At 38.6% G+C, this 19,100-nt stretch overlaps 2 protein-coding genes across 2 annotated transcripts; both read right to left on the reverse strand.

The window, feature by feature from the left end:
- Window positions 1-158: 158 nt before the first annotated feature.
- On the reverse strand, window positions 159-3,036 carry zpd (zona pellucida glycoprotein d). The gene is made up of 10 exons (XM_033968088.2): window positions 2,913-3,036; window positions 2,755-2,809; window positions 2,571-2,678; window positions 1,615-1,823; window positions 1,377-1,534; window positions 1,075-1,189; window positions 847-974; window positions 597-777; window positions 395-500; window positions 159-326 (listed from the first exon to the last, which is right to left on the reverse strand). Exons 1-10 carry the CDS (start codon window positions 2,931-2,933, stop codon window positions 208-210), a joined length of 1,200 nt encoding a protein of 399 aa, XP_033823979.2. The 5' UTR covers window positions 2,934-3,036; the 3' UTR covers window positions 159-207.
- Window positions 3,037-4,403: 1,367 nt separating this feature from the next.
- Window positions 4,404-18,562, reverse strand: nup93 (nucleoporin 93). The gene is made up of 22 exons (XM_033967847.2): window positions 18,346-18,562; window positions 17,495-17,675; window positions 16,874-16,991; window positions 12,413-12,475; window positions 10,801-10,929; window positions 10,184-10,258; window positions 9,536-9,628; window positions 9,278-9,417; window positions 9,068-9,200; window positions 8,848-9,005; window positions 8,540-8,705; window positions 8,319-8,412; window positions 6,406-6,597; window positions 6,192-6,318; window positions 6,006-6,078; window positions 5,837-5,881; window positions 5,537-5,653; window positions 5,345-5,463; window positions 5,145-5,262; window positions 4,981-5,064; window positions 4,775-4,903; window positions 4,404-4,691 (listed from the first exon to the last, which is right to left on the reverse strand). The coding sequence occupies exons 2-22, from the start codon at window positions 17,671-17,673 to the stop codon at window positions 4,581-4,583; spliced, it is 2,463 nt and encodes an 820-aa protein (XP_033823738.1). The 5' UTR covers window positions 17,674-17,675; window positions 18,346-18,562; the 3' UTR covers window positions 4,404-4,580.
- Window positions 18,563-19,100: the final 538 nt, after the last annotated feature.

Genomic DNA, 19,100 nt, shown 5'->3' on the forward strand with positions numbered 1-19,100 from the left:
AACGCAGAAGCCCTACAGTATTGCTTACCCAAAGTGAATCCCACCTCCTCAAGAGAAGACCACGCGAAATCAATGTGATTGGAATGGTATACCGCGCCATCTGCAGGCGTTATTAAGAACTACAGCTAATATACGGTTAAAATGATAAAAGAATCCAGTTTTCATCTTTGTCATATTTACTTTTATTCATATTGACAGTTGTCATTGTCAGTTGAATGCTTGAGCTGCCCTCCGATTGCCTGCCTTTGCCACCAGGATGACAATGACAAGAAAAAACCCAGTAATCCAAACTCCAGCTACAGGCAGCACCACTGTTGTTAGTATGTCTACAACACAAGGACAACTTGTATCAATGTACTGCCAAATACACAACTTGGCTATAATGGCAACTCACTGGACTGAGGTTTTTCTGACACATCCAGCTTGATTGGGCCATACGACAGCAGGCTATGAGGCCAATCAGCCATGACTGCTTCCCTTTTGCTTATGGAGTTGCAATTCTAGAAAAACAATTATTATTGAACATTCTATAGTAAACATAAAGAAAAAGCCAAAGCAGTACACATGCAAACTGTTAGGCATTTTTATATCTTTACTGGTATGCAGGTCCTGCGATCCTCTGGTTCACAAAGCTGAACAGCACAGTGCAGATAAATATCATAGGGCTCTGTAGCAAACTGGAACATTTGAAAGCTGTAGCGAACAGTGGAGTTCGCACCATTCCCAAAGTTTGAGTTGCTCTCATTAAGAAAAGTAACAGTGTCATCTTCAACACATCTACAAAGAAGGATAATCAAATTTTAAAAAGAACAAAGATTTGAGCAGTGAGCATTGGTGTTTTCTGACCCGTTCAGGAGGAGTGTATGAACAGAGCCATCTGTGGAGTTTGGCTGGGGACTCTGTGTGGCCCAACACTCATTCACTCGAAGGAGGAAGAATTCCGCAGGTTCAGTCACCGTCACTGCCACATACACCTAATTAGTTTTAAGAAAAGGTGTGTGAGGGTAAAACTGACATAGGACAGGTGCTTAGGCAGAACTACCGGTAATAAATTTATCCAAGAGAATCAGTCACCTTATCGCCCAGTTCAAAAGTGGGGGCATAGGCGTAGGCTTTACTGTAAGAGTGGTCTGTATATAGCATCATCTGGATTTTGGCATCAACTTCGTCCACTCGCACCACAATTTCACTGTGAAATTATATTCAACATTTCATTTTAATGTTGATATAATGCAAATAATTTAGATTTTAAGAGAATCCATTTAAAATGTAAATAAATAAACAAATATACAAGTCAATTTAGCATAACATATTTAAATTAAAAAGGAGACATAATATAAATATGGACAACATTTCATTTCAAAAAACAAATTTACCTGAAAAATGGGATGACGGGGTATTTCAGGCTGACTGTTCTGATGTATGGAAAGACACATTTGTAGTCAAGTTTAACGGCAGGTTCTCTGATAATGTTTCCAGTAATCCGTGGGTTTGACATCAAACTTAACGAATAAGCAATATGAGTAATGTTTTTCTGTTAAGGTAAGCACAGAATGTTAATGGGCAGATGACCTTCTAAATAGTAAGATAAAATGGCTATGTATTAGATCATACCTCCAGTGGTTTGCCTCCGCACAATAGGTAATCGTCTTTAAATACCTTTGCAGTATAATATGTGACACCATTGATCACCTCTTTCTGAGCACGACATAACTTGTTGGGCAAATGCAAAGAGTCTAGGGGCACTTTGTGGTAAGTGAAGTAACTTTCTAAAGCTCTGATACTGATGGAGTCTCTTTCACAGTTGACTTGAATATGTGCACCTGGAATATTAAAAGGGCATTTGATTATTCAAGGTTTTTAGGGTATACATACTAATACTAAAATTACTACATAAGAATGCTTTTTTTTTTTTTTTTGATACATTTTATGTGTAAATCTCAAAGTTTTACAGCAGGTAGATGGAGTAAGAGTGGCAGAGAGACAACTCTCACCTCACAGCAAGAAGGTTTCTATGTGGAGTTTTCATGTTTCTCTCCATATCTGGTGGTTCCCCCCTGGCCCTCTAGTTTTCCTCATCAACCCAAAACATGAACTATAGGTAAAGATCCTCCAGCTATGGCAGTCCTGACTAAGCCTAAATCAAGAGCTGGAGATGGGGCTCAAGGCGCAACACTGCAACACCCACTGCTCCTGACTGATTGTCCAGCAACCAAGGGGGGCAATAAAGTGTACCTTAACCTTACACAAGTTGAATTACAGGATCATTAGAAATATTAAAATTGAACAAAAATGTCTTTGTGGCACCCTCACGGTCTCTGGGAGGGACTCCATAGACATGGCGCAACAGCCTGAAAGGCTCCTGTCTCCCACAGAGGAGAGCTTAGTCCTGGGCTGATGGAGGTGAAGGCATGTTCAAAACTGTCTTAACAGTCAACTAAAAGTGCTCTTATAGGTCTAATGAGCAGCATATAATCTATAATCAGGTAGACCACTTAAAAAAAACAAAAAGGCCTTCAAGAATGCTTTGCAGGTGCATTCATTCAGAGTTGCTGAGGCTTTAGACTTACTTTGGTCACAGCGGTCGCCATAATAACCCTGCACACACTTGCAGCTCCTTTGGTCTTTGGAGACAGTACATGTATCGTTGTTAGTACAATGCTGCAGACTGCAGAGGCCTATTTAAAACGAGCACAGGCTATGTTAAAACATGAATCTGTCACATTGGAGCAGATATGTCTATAGGCTTCTCACCATTATCACAGTGTCCGCAATCGAGTCCCATGAGCAGCACAAGGACCACGTTCAGCTGGTGCAAAATATAGTTTGTTTCATATAAACGTCTGCCACAAGCTGTCCCGCCACTGTCCTATTTCATTTTAGTACTAATGTCTTGTCTGTAGGATACTTACCTTCACAGCTGTGTAAATCATTGTTATTTCCTAATCTTTTAAAAGTCTTTCAGTTATTATGGAGAATGGGCACTCTCCAGTGACGCCATTGTGGGTCACGTGCTGCTCCAGTTAAGCACACCTGTGCTTAACGACTATTATTTTAAAGATAGTACATTTATCTGGATTACAGTACAACTGTTTTGTATCCAAAGCATGATAAGCACAGAATGTGAAAAATATGATTTTGACAATTGCTTAGGGCTAGGTTACTTCACCTAATGATGATGAATATTAAAAAAAACAAAACACTAAAGTTGCCAATCTTATTTAAGAAAGAAGAGACAAACAGGACTGTACTTTATGGAGCTATAAATGGTTGCTGGGAGGAAACAATGTCTAATGGGAATGAAAGAACTGGGACAATGCACTTCTTCAGCTGCCAACTGGTCATGACCACAGGCTACACACAGGGCCCTTCTGTTTCAGAAAGCCATCTGTTTATAAAGGATACATCACAATAGGTTGTTCATCAGTGAAATCAGGGCTTACATCCCTGCTGCTTGGGCCCAACCATGAATGAACGATGCAATCACATTCTGTCTCACACATATTTCAAAAATCTACATGTCCATAACATACATTGGCCTAATCTCAACATTATCATAACATAAATGTTTTAATGTTGTGTATGATTGAAGCAAAAAAATAGTATCTTCTTGATCTCGCTGTCAGGGGTGGAGGGCAACCCTGGTGTTGTGAAATAGCCGGGTTATAGGCGCTGTCTGTCATCGGCCTGATTCACAACACCAGCTGCAGCACACACACCAGATTCACTTGATGCATGTAGTCTTCAGCTGTTACATGTCAATGTACAGTATGTCTCTCACACAGGGTACGCACATAAAACCTTACACTGTCCATGGCCTTAAGCAAACTCCATATGCCAATACAGTATATAGAGCAGCCAACAAAGAATGTGCTTCCATCTGTCTGCTCTCAGGCCAGGCTGAAGGACCAACAGTGGACTACAAACAAGGACTGGTGGGATACAGGCATGTCCTTAAATGCTTTCTTCAGAGAAGAAAAATGTCAAATTATGAAATATAAAAACAGGTTGTAATACAGGCTGTATTATCTAATACAAACATGCACAAAACTCTTTGATAAAAAACCCATTTATCCAATCCAGTAAATCTATTTTTGTTAAACATCACTACATCCAGAAAGGCCTCGGCCCCCCTCAAAGTAGAACGTCATTCTGAAAAATGTTCAGGTGTCTTTACTTGCTGTGGTTTGTTCATAAGTTCTAACAATAGAACACTACTAAAGTGATTGTGTTGACCCACATTTTCTGCAAGGCATCTCTGTAGTCTACTATTAAAATATATCAATGGCATCTGTTGTCTATAATAAGACTAAGCCAATAAAACATAATAAATGACCCATAAATAGGCATGTACCATGTTTGTTTGCAACAAAAACAAACAAAGAAAAAACAAAACATAAAAACTGACAACAGAACAGAATGTTTTTTTATTCCAAATGATGCAAACAAACAACTAAATTGGACAATAAGAAAAGGTGGGGTTGACAGGAGGAATGAATTGAAAGCAACTATTTAACACAAAAATCAAAAAGCAATGTGTCTTTTTTTGTTTTTTTCACATGAATCATTTGTGTTTTGTCTCAGTTCATTAGTAATTCCATCTGCACCAGCCTTGCATTGGTGTCCCCTGCCATGTTGTAAGGAATCATCCCAGCAAAGGTGATCAACGCCCTGGCCTGGCTGCGCAGTTGCTGTTAAAGAAGTCAAGTTTACTAAGTACATGTAAACAATATGTTCTATTCGTAAACAATCATAAAGTTAAAATATGTCTTACCACATCTCTGTCATCTATGGTCCTTTGAGATCTTCCTGGTGTCCCTGCTGGTGCACCCTTGAGACGCTTGTATTGTGTAAACAAAATGTTCATTGTGGCCAGCAGCACTTCTGACAAGTTATGGCGCACCTAACATAAAAAAAAGAAAAGAAGAAGAACTTTAATCTGATCCTCTTTAGTGTCCAAATATCAAAGTTATAATTTACCTCATCACTGAAGTTCCTGAAGGCAGCCACTCTCTCCTCCACACTGTCCTGACTGAGAGGCAGAAGCTTCAAACGCTCCATCACCTAAAAATAACACATTGTAGTAGTCATTTTTGTACTTGTGATAATTCATAACAAGGTAATAACACTTTTAGCAAACATACATCATAAGCTCTGTCAATGTGTCCTGCGTGATACTCATCAAAAAACGTCATCAGGTCCAAAAGCAGATAGAAAGTACTATCCACAGATTTCTCCCCTGATATACCCTGAGAACGATACCTGAGGGGAAAAAAAAAATCCCACATTATAAACCTCTTCAGAAGTTTTCCATTCGTTTTCACATTTATTGATGTTCAGTAACCTTTCAGCAATGGCCACAGCGGTGTTTTTGAGCCTCTCCTTGTTGGACTGGGGAGCGCTGACCTGTGCAATCACCGGACTCAACAACCTGTTCATGAGCTCCAAAACCTTATCTGAATTCTACACAAAGACAAAATGCACCATCTTCAATAACAAAACACCACAAGCACTGCTTTATCAGAATATAACTTACTCTGGCCAGCTCATAGAGTTTGACTGCCTCCTCAAACAAGCCCTTGTTCTCAGCCTCAAGGGCCACTTTACTGATGATGGCTCGTGTATCTCCAGCAAACTTATCAATGACTCCAGGCTAGAAAGAAAAATCAAAGAAAAGAGTTTCAGTAAAACGAGGTATTTAACAAAAGCATTTCACAGCGCATGATGCAAGAAATGAGGACAATAGAGTAGTGGTTAAAATGGTTTATAACAAAGGTAAAACTGAATAGCTGTGTTGTATTGTGTTGTGTTTGAGAGGAGGGAGATAAAGACCTACCTTCCTGCTGCCATCCTTTTCTAACCTCCCCAGCAGCATGTCAAACTGGAACAGACAAAGTCACATAATGCAATACCGTTTTAAATGCAAATATAAAATAGAATAGCAATAAATCAAAGCATAATGGCTTAAGTTTTATCAGGTGCCCTTGTATTATAGTATCACTCACCTCACGGCTCTCAATAACAAGTTCGCTAACACAACGCATAAACATGTTTTCTCCTTGGCTGTCCTTCTCGTTGCTGGTCAAGCACATAATGGAAAGCAATCAGAACAGACAGGCGTCACTGTAAACATTGCACAGTAATTTTCTTTACACCTTAATCCAAGTTACAAAAGAGGATCATTATCTTACCGTAAGAAATAAAAGTACTGGAGTGCTTCCCGTGGGTCAGTAGACTCAAACTTGCGAGTGTAAAGCATGAGCAGGCGGATGAAGTTAAGTCGACGTACCATAGGGGGATCGCCAGGTTCCTGACTTACTGTAGATGAGGAAAGTAAATAGGAGTATTTAGCAAATGTTAAATACAAATCTCACATTCAACTGTAAATGAGGATTGTACACTTACAGAGCTGAGCACTTTGCCCAGATGCCTTTAAAAGCAGTTGTAGCTCATAAAGAACCAGAGCAACATGGACGGCATGGCTGCGAAGCCTCTCGACACGAAACAAGAATGCCACAGCTGCCTCAAACTGAGCAGTCAGGAACAACACCTGGAAATACAAGAAGGGCTGCTGGCTCGCCGAGAAATGAGACTCTCCTATGGGACCAAACAAGACAGAAAAGTGAATTATTAATACAAGAATAACAAGGTCTTGATTTAAAGCTGCACTGTGTAACTTTTCTGATGGGTCTACCTGTAAGCCTGGACCTGCTTGTGTCCATAAAGGGAGACAAGTTATATAGTGCACTTTTAATTCAATGAAACACAAAAAGTATAACCTCTGTTTGTTCATTGGTAACACAGATGTCTAAACAGCAGCAAAAAAGTTTTCTGTTTCTATAGTAACCACCATTGTGTAAAAGGAAACATTTTGTGTGGTGCAGGTACTTAGTCATCAACTTTACTTTTTTAATTATAATTCTTAATCCTCTTGCTGGCTAAAAAGTGTGCGGAATAGAACAGGGTGGACCATGTCAGCCATTTTAGAGGCTTATCTCAGACTCACAGCACTTTAGTTCAAAAAGTGGGAGCGTACCAGAGAAGAGAGGAAGAGAGTGATGAGGAGAAAGGATGGAGGAAGAGAGATAAGAGTGTGGGAGTATGCAAGCAGCAGCAGTGTGCAAACAAGAAATCAGGGAGGACAAATCTACAGAACAGTATGTTAAAAAGGGCAGAAAACATGGCATGGGGACGGAAGGTTTAAAGGATCAGGTACAGAAAAAAGAGGAACAGAGATGTAGAGGACCACTGACAAGGACACAGCGACTAGACCAGTTGGCAAAGACTAATGGTATGTGGGACAAAGAGAGAGAGAAGAGACTCCGGGCTTTGTGTCCTGCTGTGAAGCAAGATGGAGGACAACAACAAGAAGTGCACCAGGCAATGGGAGAGAGAGCAGGGCAGCAGAGAGTCAGAATGCTGTGCTTCAAGCAGAGCAGAGTGAGAGGCGGAACGGACACAAAAGTGAAGCCTTATCTGAACAGCGCAGGAACGGGCCAATAGAGCAGCCAAAACCCAGGGGAAAGAACTGTGCGGTCTAAATCTGGGCTACACAAGGCCCTCATGCTCCCCTTTATACATGCCAAGGTCATGTGAACTGTTTAGTGTTCAATTTTGAAAATGTATGAAACCTGAGCATTTAACTGTACAAAAAATGCCATGTTACTTTTCTGCTGGAGGTCTGACACCTGCTCATCTCCATGGAGATGCTATTTCTAAAGATAGACCTATAAATGGGACCAATATTTGCACTTTTTAGAGTATCACTATCGGCCTTAAATCTCCAGCAGGGGCCAATATTTTGTTTTGGCTGACCAGCTGTCTAAAGAATATGCATAAAGTTTTATTTGAACAGTGCAAGGAGATCACAGCACAAAACATGAATATACTGCTCTCTTTTAGGTATATGGTAAAAAGGGCTCTGGGTGAGTTTTTTTTATAAATTTAAATTACAGAATTTGGGAAAAATAATCAAAATTAGCTCAAAAATATCGGTAGAGCTTATTGTTCATGAACCCATATCTGTTGATCTCTAGTTATTTCTTTAATTAATGTTCCACAGTATGAATTTAAATCTCAAGTAGGTGACACCACCAGGCAAAAAAGCATGTTTTTCAAGGTATTCTTGTTTTTCAATCAAAACACCTATGAATTAATAAAATGTAAGAATGACATGTTTAATGCTATAACGTGGAACACTCCGGATAAAGCAATTACATGGACATGAGGAGAACCTAGAAAGGTTACATGGTTCACCTTTAACTACAGAAAAACACATATCATTACATATACTTTTTTAAAGCACCCAATTTTCTTACCATAATCTTCAAGAAGCTGTTTTTGCAACTGTGGTAGGGTGAGACGGTCTTGGGGAGAGCTGCTACTATCATCATCAAAGCACACCTGGTTCAACTGTAGGAAGACCATAGCAGGATGTAAAGTAAACTAAGCCTCTAAGTTTAATACTTTGTATTTTTTCATCATGTTGTGAATTTTCCAACTAATTTTTAAAACTAAATAATGATCATTTGAGGCACACCTTAAGCCAGAGATAGTCTTCGGTCTTGTCTGCCACTTCCCCATGATTGTCACTGATGTCACATTTACCAATCAGGCAGTAGACAGCTCTCTTGTATGGATCAGCACAGTTCCTAAGCACTCTGCGGTAGTGAAGCCGAAGTTTGTTTTCAGATGTTGGAGAGAGCCTAAACAAACAAAGGGCATTTAAGGGTTAATGAAAACAAAAAAATGGACACCAACAGTAGATAATAGTAGATGGAATAATGAAAATTGGCAAGTTGATGTTTTGTAGGAAAAAGGTGTGTAGGGAACAGGAGAAGCTCATACCGCTTGTCAGGGCTGTGCATGTACTCCTGAAACCAGGTCTTGAAATCTCCAAGCTGATGCTGCACTCTGTTCACCACTTGCATGGCTGCGTTCAAGTCTCCACAGCGTAAGCAGTAGTAAATGACAGCCCACACAGGATGGCCCTCAATCTCACCATCCTGTAAAGCACAGTAAGGTTAATCCGATTTGTAGCTAAATAAATCATCATTGTGTGATTTACCTGCATGCCAGGCAGTGGTCCTGGTAGTTTGATATTGAGAAAACTGCGGACAAGCTGGTACGTTCCTGGCACCCCTCCCAGTTGGGCTTGATGAAGATTTCCATACACTGTCACCATAGTGTAATTTTTGTAGCTACAAACAAAGGAACATTTAGATGTACAAATGCTGAATGCTCAAGATAAATATGAATACACAAAAATGCAAATTACCTGTTTTCCAAAAAACTGAGTGCCTTTCGGACAAAAGCCAACTGCATTTCCACAGAAGAGCGACTTTTAAGAGTATCTTTGGCAGGAACGAGCAGCACATCAGTCATTTGCTTCACCATGGACCAGAGGTCTGACACATTCTAACAAAAACAAATGTTAAGTGAATAGTTGTGATATATGGCTGTAGTGATGTTTTATTGTCAAATGTAATGACTGTTAAAACAATACCTGTCTAAAGCACAAAAACATATAGCTTACCTTGTCATCAAGACTTTCGGCGACTGCAGCACACAGGTCCCCCAGATTTGGTTGTATGTGGCCATTCACTATCTTCTCATTGAAAATGTAAATCTGTAAAATGGGGGGAAAAAAATGAATAAAAATGATAAAATCACATGGGTTTTGTTAACTTTTCATCAACAATAAAAAAAAAAAATCCTAACCTCCGCATCACAATATAAAACTTCTATGCCCATCGAGTAAAATGGTTCACAACCAAAAATATTATAAAAAGTATCAAAATGTTCCAAAGATCATCAAAGAAGATTACAAAAACTAAACAAATGACACCACAGGCAATGTGGCGGCACATGGTCAGGAGAAGCGTTGCTTACTGTTATGAGCAGTTCAGAAACAAACAAGGTCAGACAGGACGGTGAGGGCGGAGACAAAGCCACACAGAGAGAAAATACCCCATGTGCCCCTGTTTGTTCCGACCAATCAATACCTTTGATTTGTCACTTCCTGCTTCACTGTGTGACCCCATTAAAGCTCCATAATAGGAACATAAACAATGACAAGAAGCACAAGCCAAATCAAAACTACACTATAAGTTTGGTCAAAAATTAACTTGCAATTTGCAAAACATACATAACAGTTTTTAGATAACTTTTTAAAATGACATACCTGTCGTCCATAAGCCACTTCTGTACTGTCCAAGGCACTTCTACCGGGTGCTGAAACTTCGCTCACAAAGCTGGGCTGTTGGAAAGGGTAAAACAATAAAGACCACATCAATTATTTGCATATCTGTACATTGTGACTAAAGCAATTTGACAAGTGATTTGGGGCAACCACAATACCGGGCACAGCTGAACACAATGAAGATTTGGAGTAGATTCAAAAATAACCTCCCCACAACTAAGGTTGAACATTTCTAGTTCATTCAGACAAAATTATCCCACATGGAAAAATGATTTGTGTGATTGTAAGCTATTAATATCCACCAACAACAGCAAATGTGTAAACGAGACAGCTCTGTTGAATGATAATGCAAAACTAATATAGTCATAATAAAGTAGTATATTAATGTAATAATGTCAAGTTAATAAATCTAACTTTATTTTATTTTTTTATTTTTAGTCTGGCCAAAGGCTTTATTGGACAGGACATCTACAGCCTGAAATGTGGAGTCATTTGGCAAATCCACAATGAAAGTAGAGGTGGTAACAACCACACCACGAGTCTACTGTTATTTTTGACAAGACACAGATGGACAGATATCAGATGTCATGTGTGAGCACCTCCACATCTTGAGTGAAGTCCAGAGCATCTTCCCCTTCTCCGAGGAGTGTGTGTAGAACTCTCTGCTTCACCTGCTCCCACTGCACAAGCATGGACTCCCGGTGGTACTCCTCTGCCAATAGGAACGTCTGCATTTGATAGGGGTCACAAAGATATCCTCAAGTTAGGATCTTCCTTTATACTGTGACACATGCCAGCTGGGAAGAATACACTGAGGGATAGTCATGGGTAGCATGGCAAGATAGTTCCTCATACTTTCTGTTCAAATGCAGGAGGCTCCTCCCCACAAACATTCTTGGGTAAGAGCCCAAATAATTTTTCACCCTCACCTCTGATTAACAGTGTTAAAGAAGATCTATTGCTCTTATGTCTGCTATATAGTTATAATCTATCATACCCGTGGATCATTATGTCATAATTTGGACATTTTAAATTGCAATATTGATCTTAATAAAAGAAACAAGTCCGCATTAGAAAACTGCGATACCCAGCGGGAGCTGACGTTGCCGTAAACAACAAAGTTTTATCGGCACCTTCAATGGATAGCTGAAATGACTACACGACGCTGCTGAATCCAGCGTCACTGATTAAGAAATAAAATTGGAGAACAAAGTAAGTACAAAACAGTGGGCATGCAAAATGGCGTCTTGAAAATAAAGATTAAAGATCGCTCAAACATGCACGAATCACTCCAAATACAACTTTTGGTGAATAATTTTTGAGGGGAAACAACTATAACATGATTAAAAGCTTTAAACAGTTGATTTTGTATGATAGTCTGCTTTCAGTACAGTTGCCCAGTCCTTTTCCTTATTTTTATTTTTGACATAAACTGATCATGCGTTTCTGGCTAATACGCCTGTTATTCATGTCCATGGGACATCATAAGTTTTCATAAAATGTAGGAAAAGCATGTAGCCTTAACTAGCCAGGCTATCACATAGAGATCCCTTCCTAACAAATTTGTATAGACCCACAAGGGCACCTGTGAGTCTAATTTAACCCTCCACAGAGACTCAAAGTAAGATAATGGGATCATGAGATAATTAACATCCAGCTCAGGGAGTACAAATCTAGATTGAAAGCACTTTTACTGGGTTAATTTTGTCACACATGTCTCTGCACATTCACTATGCATGGCAGTTATATATGTAGGGGGGAGTGGGGGTAATTATGTTATTGTAGTCTTGAAATCAGAAAAAAGGGCACAGTATATGCAATACAAGGCTAAACAAATCAGCAACAAATAATTAAACAATTACATAATATAATAATTGTAAAGAAACTTTATATCATCAAATGTCACAATCAGAGGTGATTCCTTCTTCCTCTGGGAGCAGCGAGTGCCAATACGAACAGCAGCTAATTAACAACGAGTCCTATTAGATCAGCGCATTAGGGAAGCCATTTTAAAAGCATTCCCTAAAGGCAGCACCAGACAATCTCTTATGCACCAATTTTTTTCTAGAACTTGTACTTTAATGTTGCGTTTTGGGGATTCCATTGAGTTTAACAATTGATTATTTTTCACTATTAAGACTTTATACTTCACAAAACACATTACATTATAAAAACATAAGCCATAGGGCCTAAACCAAGGCCAATACTCACCCTTCGACGGGATTCCTCAATGGCCGACAGGAGAGCATTATCCCTTTCATTCTTTAAGAAGCCCTGTAAAGAAAAATAGAAATGGAACTCAATATGTATTCAGAATATTGGCAAATATGCCACATGAGCCATTGTTTCAGAAATGGAATACATTTGACAATTGTATGACAAATGAACTGCCTTCTGCAATTCTAAAATGTATGTCGCAGACAGACGCATCCAAAAATTCCAAAATCCAGTAATATGATCAATACACTACAGAGAGTAAATTTTTACTAATAGATTTACATGTATCCAGTCTAAACAGAAGCTCAGAACACTACTCAGTACAAGAGAAAGGAATATATAGTGTTTTAAACTATGGGAAAGATCTCAGGCCACAAGGTATTAAATGTTCAAAAATACTGCAAAATGTCTTGTCCCGGTGAAGAATATTGTACTTAAAGATACATTTGGCCGCAATACGGTTTAGTATATTGAACTGGATTGTTAAAGTTTACAAAAATGAATATTACACATTTATAAAAAGGGAAATGTTATGACAAAATAATGCATAAAAATAAATATTATAACAAAATAAGTATCAATTCACTTATTATATACTACGGGTCTCCTTTAATAACATGGAATTTTATTAACCCTTACCCATCTGACTATTTAAACGAAATATTAAATGTGGCTCAATATTTTTGGAAAAAAAATAAATCTAATTGTGATTTTTCTGACAGGCATTACATTTTAATAGTTGAACTTTGATCACGGTGCTCATTTTAAAAGCCAACTATGCTTTTTTTAATGATACACAGCAAGTAAACTTAATTTTAGATTCAAAATTCATGTCATGTAGCTTCTAACATGCAAAAGAAATAACCAATTGAAAAGACAATTCAATTGGGGTTTCGTCAAAATATTGAAAATTCTGACAAGTGGTTCCCAACTTTTCCTTGAAGAGTCCCTGTTTGTACCGGAGACCTGCTGGGCCCTGAAGTCCACAAAAGTGGCCTCTGAAATTGCATCCTCATCAAAAATGATTCCTAACTAAATCAAACAGTAACTGAAATACGTTTATAATTTGTACAGATTTTGTATTCCATGACCTGTCATCTGACTGGTCAGGACTATAAGGACAACCTGACATGTCTCATGACGCCTCAGGTTGGAAATCGCTTATCTAAATGACATTTTAATGTCAAATACAGTAGCTACAGTTTTTGATAGATACTAGAGCATTGATAATAAAAATAATAATAATATTCATTTTTAAGTCGCAACCTACACCACCGACAAAGGCTAAAAATATAAAACACACAGGGACACAAGGAATCATGTTAAAATGTTCATACAACTATTTCCTGCAATATGCTAGTGCCCAGCAAAACAAGCTCAGATAAATGCAGAACATTAATCACATACAAGCAGCAAATTAGACCAAATGCAAGCAATAGTGCAGCCGAATGAACAAAAGAGGAAAAATGACGAAGAAAAATATTTTAAAATGAGGGGAAAAATAAGGTTACTGAAAGCTGGTTTGCTTCACAGAAAGAAGGCTTTCTGTCCTTATTTGCCTTGACACAATGAACTGACTACCTTCCAACTAGTGTGTGACAGACAGCAACCCCACCCTTTACAACGTCACTAACTATACAGAAAATATAATTTATGATTTGTCACTTACACAAACAAAGCTTTTCATTTCTAATAAATACTTAATTGATTCATTTGTTTATCCAGTTCATTCATCATATCATTTATTAAAAGTCGACCACAAAACATCGGCATAAAAAACAGAAAAAGCACATGTCTTACAAGCGGTACATGTGCATGAGAGAGCAAGAAATACTCACATTGGATATGCCAGCCTCCAGGTTGGAAGACAAAAAGTCAGGATGTGATGTGAATTAAAAAATAGCAGTTTTTCATTTTATGGTCTATAGTAAAGCATTTAGGAGACATGAAAGCCCCTGGTGCCTGTCTACCAGTGTGCATGGCAGAGCAGCAGTGGGCTCCCCACGGCGATGCATCTCCCATGTTAGGTTGAAGTGGCTTCCTAATCCACGTTCAGCTCCTCCATACTCAAAAGTGAACTAGTGACTCTTGTTCTTGCTGGAGAACTGAGCAAAAGTGCCACATCAAGAGTCTTCGGAGGTGGTTTTATTGGCAGAGGATTGTACCAACTTAGCAGCCAGACACAGGGGGGATCAGTGAGAAAGAACCATGGTTCATATGGATGATCACTGCCTACAATCAGGTGATACCCCTCTTCCCCAGACTCCATCCTACATCCTGCACCTCTCCCTCCTTCACTTAATCGCAGCATCTCTGACAGCCCACTGCCTCCTCCCTCCCTCATTCCCACTCACTTTCCTCCCTTTTTATCCATCCATGCATCCTTTTCTCTCCTCCCTCCCTCAGCTCAATGCAATTATAGTAATGGATTTTTCAACCCTCAGTTGATGGCTTCCGACATCCTGTCTTGAAATGAGGCTAATCATGCTCTTAAGGGTCATGTTTAGTTAATGAGGGGTTTTAGAGGCACATAAGGGAGGGCCCTTCTATATGCTCACTGTCTGCTACGCTGTACCCAAGCTGGGTTATATACATGCCATTACATAGGCTATATTTTAATACACACAGCACACACTCATTCACAAAGTGCCATAGGCTAAACTATGCATCTACTACAGCATGTAATCCATCACAGCAGACATGCATGGAAAGGCATGCCACGTGCGGATAGCGCTACGCTACACATTCATTCATAAGAAAGAACATGGAGAAAAAAAACACTAACTGTCAGCTACAGTTACAATCCACGTACTGCAGACATGGTCAGGATAGTATGTTCACCACCCCCACAAAAACGTTTTGCTTTGCCAATTGCATCTGCTGAAAGCATGCCAACAACAATGAAGGGTGCATATACACAGTTGGGGAGAGCAGACACTGCAAAGGAATATAAACAGAATGCATATGATAGTGAGCTAACACAAAGCGAACAGCTCAATTGAGAGAGGAGCCAGATGGGAGAGTGAAAAGTGAGACAAGGACAAATCAAACCAAAGTCAGTCGCCATTTTTGCCAACTCTGCTTTCTCTTTCTTCACAACCTGATTGTCATGTGATCTCTGCCTACCTAGTACCTACATTGCCGATCATCTCCCAGTCAGTGAACATATAAGGGTTGCTGAACACAGCCTTACTTATGAAAATTCTGTAAATAAATAAAATACATGACCATAGAAACCACACCATGACTGCAATGTTGATAGACATTAGATACAAAGTAACTAGCTACTACAAAGTAGCTACAAGTAACTATTATTTTGCTAATTGATTTTGCTAGCAATTATTCTTCCAATTAATCAATTATTTATTTGATTGCAAAAGGCCAGTGATTATGAGATTTTTACTAAATGTGACTCAGATTACATTAATTTACATGTTTCCTGTGTCATATTGGCGTAAAATACTTCTCTTTGCTTAGCAAATGGCATAATTTGGAGTCTGTATAGTCAAAATAATGATTAGTTGAATAGTAAGGTAGTTGACAATCCCATTCCCAGATTAGTTGCAATTAATCAATTCACTTTGCTTTAAAACAAAGCAATGACACCTCTGCAACAACAAATTTGACAGTCTAATAAAAAAAAACAAGGTTATTTTACCATTTTAATATTTAAATTACAATCCCCCTTGAATTTTCTAGGTGGTGCATCAAAACATCTCATTAGGAGGATGTTAGTGGGATTCATGATGGAAATGGCTACATGTCAAGTTATATTCCTGATAATCAGTTTTACTTAATGAAATTTAAGCCAAATTAATTCATTCCTACATTAGCGGTATTGGTAAAAACTGAATCCATAAACATATGAAGGGTCTGCAGTTTCCACAAAATTGTATTTTTAGTAAATAAGCATTTCCCATAAAGAAGAATGCATTTTATCAACCAAGACCAGGAAGTACAAACCTGATTCTGCCGATTGGTTGATCAATGAGCAAATTCTAAATGGATATCCCGAAAAGAGAGGGAGTTACTGTTTTGCCAACTGAGTCTAAAAGGTGTCTAAAGTTTGATTTAGAACTACTTCAGTTGGTAGTTAGTTCTATTCTGGAAAAATGCATGGAAAAAAACATTTTTTTATTAGTTTGGTGGTCAGCTGGGATAAGGTGGGTAATTTCAGACATATTCAGGACAAGTTGTTGATGTTTTTGACAGTCCTCAAGCAGTTTCCATCCAGAATTTTGCAGCATAGCTGTTACACTGCTCTTTGTATCAACACAAGTTGCACAGCTCTTTCAAAATTACCATTTGAAACATTCATACCTAGCAAGGTTAGCGATCATGTGTCTTGCTGGAGCTGCTGTCTAGTAAGATATTGAATACATGCACACAAAACTTGTACTCCTTCAAATATATTCTTATACTTTTTTCTAAAACATTATTTCAGGTATTACATACCTGAATGTCAGTATCTTTTACTGGTTCCAGGGGTTCAAAGGTTGTAGCAGCACTCAGAGTTTCAAGCCTTTGTGAAATGTGGAATATATCCAAACCTCTGGAACCCAGGAGAATTGATCTGAAATCAGGGGAAAAATATAGGTAATCTCTCAGAACTATACTTTTGCTTTTAACCCACTAGAGGGCAATACAGTCAAACTTGTAAATTAGGCATGAGGGCTGGCTGAGGACAATTTTGATCATTTCCCATTGAATTTATATGAAATTACAATAAACCTTGTCTATTCAGTGCACTGCTCAATAAGTAGAATAATGAACAAAATAATACCCATTGCAAAACTTTTTAGACATCCACAATCCTGTTTCTCCACAAATCAATAAGACAGCAAAGTGTACATTGTGTCACAGTGTCACATTTTGTGAGTGCCCCTCATCGCACCAAATAAAGCTCTAAGGCATTTCCTTTATTCTGATATACTAAAATATAGATAGGAATATATGAACACAGAATAATATGTTTACCTATTGGTTTATATTCATTAATAATAATAATAAAAACAATAATAATAATAATAATAATAATAATATAAAACAATCATCACATTTAACGTGTATTCTTACGCTTTGACATCAGCCGCATCCTGAGACGTGCGTGTCAGGGTGCGGGAACGCAGCCTCTCTCCAGCTTGCTGGATCTCCTGCAAGTTTCTTTCAACGTGAGGCAGCTCCGACACTGCTTCGGTCTCCGCAGCAAGCTGCTCTGCCTGCTGCAACAGCTCTCCAAAGCCCTCAGCATCCATTCCTTTAAATGTAGAAGTATGTTTACAGCATGGTTCAACACTCCAACAATACAATATTTGGCATATTAGCACTAATATGGGTATAATTGACACATGCACAGCAAAATGGTCAGATGTATACAGAGAGTACTCACTTATTTACTTAGTTTGGAAACAATGTAATCTAATGAGCAGTTTATTTAGTTTATAAAGCACGAGTACTCTTACCTGACTTGAGTTAAAGTTTTGGTTACTCTTCACAGTGTGAGCAACTCTAGAAGTGAAAAAATAATATTCCCAATATATATATACTGACTTGACTATATTATTTGTCTTACTTGAGTACACGTTTAACTGTTTTCCCCACCTCTGTGTACAATAAGAAATGTCTATGAGTCTATTTCTTCATTGGAAAACCCTACGATCAATGTTTATTAAATCCATAAAATATTATTAAAACTTGTTGGTGTAGTTTGTATTCTGACAGCTTCATTGCGCTCCCTAATGTCCATCATATTTGCTAGACGTTAGCAGAATAACACACCGTTCAGAGTTATACATGCCTTGTGTTTATATCATGCAAGTATAATCTGTATAAAACATCTTATATTTGAATCCAGTTAAGTTTAATGTTGTACATACGGAATCACAGGCTCCACGCACATGCTAGCAGGCTAAGTTTCGCATTCTTACCGTTCAGTCTTTAAAATGGGCGAAAGCGGAATAAAAGGAAAGATGTAACATGAACCAGATGTGAATTGTATCCTGAACTACTTCTAAAAGTGAGAATGCTTCTCTTAATTGGTTTTAAAATAGCACACGTAGCATTTCAACTACAATGTGTTGTTTGGCCCGGTACTTTTGTGCTTAATTGTGATTGGACCAAACTTCCCACGTGATTGGTCTTTTTCTTCCTCGACTACGTTATGTGAGAATACTCAACAGCGCAGCCGTGCGGAAGGGAGGATATCCCTTAACCAGAAAATGCCTACTGGTAAAAAGAATGACTGACATTGCTTTGTTTGCATTCGCAGCGCCAAATCAATTCAAGATCATGAGGTGCTTATTGAAGGCCAGCTGGTTAGGTTGCTGGTATGACTAGATGAAGGTTGTCCTCATACGCCCCTGACCAAATTATCTGTCAACACCTCAAGGAAACAGACGGTCCTGGAGTGGATTGTCCCTAATGCACTAGTCCAGAGATGGTCTAACAAACCCCATTCCTCGCGCTCTAAGAGGCTTTGGCTTGGTCACATTCGTAGACTTTATGTACAGTCTATGGTCATATAGTATGCATGCAGAAAGATATAGGAGTACCATTAAAAAAAAAAAAAAATCTGCAAAATAGACTGACCTGCTGCATTGGCCTTTTTGTTTTACACATATTTTTATATCAGTAGATCAAGCATGCGTTATTACTTTGTTTTCGAAGTGCCCTTTTAACCCCT

The sequence above is a fragment of the Periophthalmus magnuspinnatus genome, chromosome 6, assembly GCF_009829125.3.
Source record: "Periophthalmus magnuspinnatus isolate fPerMag1 chromosome 6, fPerMag1.2.pri, whole genome shotgun sequence".
NCBI lineage: Eukaryota > Metazoa > Chordata > Actinopteri > Gobiiformes > Gobiidae > Periophthalmus > Periophthalmus magnuspinnatus.